The 5,489-nt window shown below is 35.6% G+C and overlaps 1 protein-coding gene across 1 annotated transcript; it reads left to right on the forward strand.

Moving 5' to 3' along the window:
* Positions 1–360: 360 nt before the first annotated feature.
* Positions 361–5,489, forward strand: LOC108484478 (uncharacterized). The gene is made up of 7 exons (XM_017788277.2): positions 361–772; positions 963–1,048; positions 1,407–1,469; positions 1,559–1,660; positions 1,792–1,857; positions 4,396–4,471; positions 4,708–5,489. The coding sequence occupies exons 1-7, from the start codon at positions 412–414 to the stop codon at positions 5,211–5,213; spliced, it is 1,260 nt and encodes a 419-aa protein (XP_017643766.1). The 5' UTR covers positions 361–411; the 3' UTR covers positions 5,214–5,489.

Here is a 5,489-nt window from a genome sequence, read left to right on the forward strand (position 1 = left end):
AGATTGTATTTTGTTCTTTTATTAGAAAAAGGCAAATTAATCCATGAATATTGTATTAAAGAATAAATTACATTTTATTTATTAAAATTTCAATCAATTTTACTATTAAAAACTAGCATGTTTGATGAAATAACCATATAACGACTCGTAACGTGTCATATGTACCTCATACTAGACTAACTTTTAACTGAAAAATTAATAGAACTAGTTTTTAACAAAAAAATGAGTAGAATTCTAATAGAAGGACCAATTTGTTATTTGATGTAATGTACATGATAAAATGAAATATGACTTATAGTAAAGGAGTTTCATGGTAATTTTACCTTAAAATTCATATAATCTTCCACCATAACCACTTCAAGTGGAGCAGCACAGAAAAAAAAAGTTGAAATCCGTTCCCGCGTTTGAGAGATGGAAGCAGACCACCCCTGGGACACTCTAGACATTGACGATTGTGACCTCCCTTCCCTTCTCCGCCCCTGCAATCACAAACCCCTAAAATCTCCCCCGCCCATCTCCCTCATCTCCCAATCACTATCTCCCACCTCAAACTCTTCACTGCCCTCTTCCCCGAACCTCATCCCTGGCCCTGCCGGAGCCGTTCAGGCCGCTATGCTTCGCAAAATTCATTACAATAACAATTCCTCCTGCATCGGCGAGGACCCCCTTCCTACCCAGGAGTACATTAGGAGGGCCGTCGTGGATCCTGCCGCCGACGACGACTTCTCGCGTCATCCCTGGCTTTTCGCCCTCGAATATATACGCCGTGAAGGTTTTTTTTTTTTTTGTATTACTTGTTTCTAACCTTCGTCTGTGTTAATAAGGATGCAATTTAACGACTTGTTCATTTATAGCAACTTTTAAGAAAGTAAAAAGCAAGTGGCAAAACTTAAGGGAAAATGCAGCTATTACTTCTTTAGTTATGGTTTTTAGATTTTACGGATGGTTTTCTTTTATGAAAGGTTTGGTTGATAATGGCGGGACAGTTGGTACTCCCTTGAGTTGGATCAAAACTGAACCTAAACTGGGCAATAGAAAAGTAGCTCAGGTATGGCCGTTTTTATCTGGATTTCGGAGTTCGGCTTTGTTTTGCTTTCTATTTCAAGCGAGTTCTTTACGTAAGTCTTGAATTCTAGAATTTGTTTATTTCTCTTTCTAGGCGGAATCCTAGACTTAGTGTTAGAGAGGATGTGATACAATCCCTATTTGGGTCGTTTGAACCTTTGTGTTAACCATGTGCATAGGAATCCGGAGTTTTCCATGTATATTGCTATCTTTTCAAAGTACTCAATGCTTTTTGACATTATTGGTAGTGCAACTGAAATATAAGCTTCCAAGCTTAAAATAAAAACTGTATCTGTTCAATACAAATGTTTTTCTCACTTTCTACTTATATAATCAATTAGGTTGTTGCCATTATCAAATCCTGTACCCCAAATGGTCTTGGTGATCTTATGGTGACTCTCAAGGTAAAAGTAACTCACTTATTATGCTTTTTTTTCGGTCTAATGCTCTCTATGTTGTAAGAACATTTGATGTGCCTGTGATTTGATTTCAGGATCCTACAGGTACAGTTGATGCTAGCATCCATGGAAAAGTCCTAGTTGAAGGACGCTTTGCAAAGGACATAACTGTTGGCACGGTTTTGATACTGCAGAAGGTTTTTCATTGTTTTTGCCTTGTAGGGCAAATATTAGCATAATTTTAATCCTGGATGGTGAATGTTTGTAGAATATGGTGTTATCTACCTATATCTTGTGACAAGGCTTTGATTGAGAACCGTACTTGCAGGTTTCAATTTTCTCACCTATATGCTCTGCACGTTATCTCAATATAACACTCAACAATGTCATCAAGGTACCTGTCTAATTAGCCACTTCAAAGTAAATATTTACTCTTAGTAATAAGATTAGAACATTTGACTTTATCCTATGATTCCCACATTTTTCTTGCTACTTTCTATTGATTGAGAAAAAAGTGCTCTACAAGGTTTATTAATACTTGAAATTTATTGTACCGTGATTGTTGTGAACCATAATTCCATCTCTAATGCAAAATATAAACTGATAAGAATTCATATAAGAATTTATGGTCTTCAGCAAGTGCTGAATATGGGTGCTTTAAGTAGTCCTTGTCACAACATGCTTATGAATTTTCATGCTTGTATCTATAGTAGCTGGTTTTAGAACATAGTTCATACTCTGTGATTATGTTAGGAAATTGTGTCATTTCTGATGCAATATATTTGTGCAACACTTGACCAAATAATACATGTGTGCAGCACTTCATCATGGTTCCTTGTAACATTTTTAGTTTCAAAGTCATGTGAGGACGATTAAATCATCTAAACTTTAACTAGTATAAATTATTTCATGGTTACACTGCATTATTGATCAACTTGAACCATCATTATCAGATACATCTAATTGGCTTGATTCTTGGTGTATGATCTTTATAAGTTGACTGTCAGATGTAACGTAGGGTAATAATATGTTCAAAGAAGAGTGTGCCAGAGTTTCCTCTTTATGCATAGTTTTGAAGTCAATGTTTGTGATTACTAATTAAAAATTTGTGTTTCTTATTGTTCGTACATCTTTATGACACATGAGCTGCTATTGTTTCATATTTTTTTATTATTTCAATATTATTTATTAATTAGGATTAGAAGTTATCTTTAGGGTTTAAATCTAGGGCTAGGATTAAAACTTTATTTTAACCCTAGTATAAATAAGTTGTAAAATATTTACAGCCACAATATTATTATTTTCTTTGAATTATAGACAAAAGCTAGCTTATTTTTTTGTAACTGTACATTTTCAAGAGTTCCAACTTCTGTCTTACTCCTTTTTCATCCATAATTCTATTAATTTACTGCTGTTTCTCTTTAACCACACTAAATTTTGGCATTAGAGCCTAATTAGATCCTAGGTTATATTATGGTTAGCTATTAAGACCTGGTTGGATGCAGTAGAGGTTGGAGAAGAGGAAATCAGGGTCAAGAAACAGAATTGGGTGAGATATGATGTGGGACCGAAGAATTGTCTCGTGCAATTTATGCTAGGACAAGACGGGTGCCCACAAGTAGTTTAATGTACCGAAAGGTAGTCTTGTTGAAGAATTTGATATCGGTGAGGAAGCAAACCCCTTTCATGATGTTGGACAACAAATCGTGCTGTACTAAGTGGATTGGAGGAGTGGTTGGTACATGCCTTTGTATTAAATGGGAGCAGAACTACGAGCGAAGTTGCTAATTTTCTTGGTAAGATGCATGTGGAAAATTACTTTGATTGGGAAGCTAGCTTGGAGAATTATTTCGAGTGGAAACCTTTGGTGGAGGCTTGGAAGTTGTCATTTGTGAAACTAAAATTGAAAGGCACTATGCTTCAATGGTGGAAGGAAGTTGAGCAACATGCACGCTAAGGTATGCCTAAAGTCAGCACGTTGGAACACATGAAAGCGAAATTGCACAGGCAATTTCTACCAACTGATTATGAAATGGAGTTGTATGAGAAGCTTCACTCATTAAGCAAAAAGGATTGTCTATTGAGGAGAATAATTCTAATTTTAACAATCTTTCCATTTTAGGTTGAATGAGAGTAATGAACAGATGTCATCTTATTATCTAGCAGGGTTGAACCAATATATCAAGATGAAATACTAGTGATTTGGTTATTCAACATTGAAAATGCACGAGGGCATGCTTTAATGGCTGAGAAGCATGTTTGGTGATAGATTGCAAGAAAGCCTATGTCTGGAAGGATTGATGGAGTAGCGGAAAGGGGGTTGGGGCTGTCGAGGCGTTAAAACTGAACAAACAACCTTTAAAAATCCAAAGGGAGTGACGCGAGAGCTGCTAATTGTTTTATATTGTTTTTTTATTTCAGCTTTATTTTTTAATTATTAGACATATCATAGACAGGATGTAAGTTAACTTTAGGGTTTAAATATAGGGCTAGTATTATAAGTTATCTTAGGGTTTCAAGCTAGGATTAGTATTAAATCTTTATTGCAACCCTAGCATAAATAAGCTGAAAATATTTACAGCAACAAAATTATTATTTTCTTCGAATTATAGACAGAAACTAGAGGTTCTTATACCTCTATGTTTTCAAGAGTTCCAACTTCTATCTTGTTTTTAGCCTTAATTCTATTGATTTACTACTGTTTTCTCCTAAACTACACCACTTTAGCCACAGCCATTGACTTAACTGTTTATAATATGATATCTGGTCTTATATTTTTCCATTACCATTGACGTTCAAAACTCCAGACACATTAAGTAGACTTCTTAAACATCTAAAGCCCGAAGAAAAATCTTTGAGTCTACTTTTTGCATTAAAAGAAACTCTGCATGTTTACACTACTACTTGCTAATATAATTTACTAATTTTGCAGGCAATACCAAAGGATACTAAGCCTCTGTCAGAACTGAATAATACATCAAGGGTCATATCTACTGCTCATGGCATTGGTCAGTGACATTTCTTTGTCTGTTTAACCAGGGAAGTGTTTGGTTTTTGTCCTTCTTGAAGCACAATCGATCATTTCTTGGTTTGGTTTCTCGACTCAGTAGTAGGTTACACAAGGAAAAATTCTTTAGCTAATTTAATTTGGAACTCTTTGGATGGACCACAAGGCCACTGGTGTTTTTCTAAAATGTAAACCCGAATGTTACTCTGACTTGTCAATCCATGTTTGTTGCTACAGGAAACACCAAAGAGTCTTGGAACCAACAGAAAGTGTCCAGTCTGTCACCAGACAGAAATGCAAATATTATGGATAACCTCGGACAGACTGGTTATATGAGAGGGAGAGTGCTGAATGATAATGGAAATGAACCAGACGCAACATTGGGAAGCAGCTGCTATGTTAATGGAAGAAATAGAAGTCAACATGGCTCTGCAGGAAAGGAACCCTCAACGAGTCAGGTAATCACCAATGGAATGAAAAAACCTGCATTGCTAGCCGGCATCAATGGTCTTGAGGAAAATGTTGTGGTCAAGAAGCAGCCGGGTTCACAGAATCTGGTAGGGAGAGACAATCACCTGAAAAGCAAGCAAAGCAGTGGTGATCCAAATTTGTTTGGCATTGGTAACGAGCGAGAGAGTGTAACTATTGATGCAGATAAGGAACGAAGACATGTACCAATTTCAAGAGGCTCCCTTCCGCAATGGACTGATGAACAATTAGATGAGTTGTGTTCATTTGATTGAGTTGATGTTGAAGAAGGATCAAATTGAATTGATAATGAATATGGGATCATACTAATTTTGTAGTGCATATAGAGTGGTGAGTTTGGTAACCATATACTAATTTTGCAGTGTATAGATTGCGAGTTGGTGGTTGTACATTCTGTTGTGGTTTTATTATTATTATTATTATTTATCGATAATCTGTAATCTATATTATATTTAAGTGTGACCTGGCAGCATAAGTTAATATAATATTAGAGAAAATACTAAAAGTTCAAATTTTAAATCATAAATAAA

The sequence above is a fragment of the Gossypium arboreum genome, chromosome 7 (assembly GCF_025698485.1).
Source record: "Gossypium arboreum isolate Shixiya-1 chromosome 7, ASM2569848v2, whole genome shotgun sequence".
In the NCBI taxonomy this organism is placed as follows: domain Eukaryota; kingdom Viridiplantae; phylum Streptophyta; class Magnoliopsida; order Malvales; family Malvaceae; genus Gossypium; species Gossypium arboreum.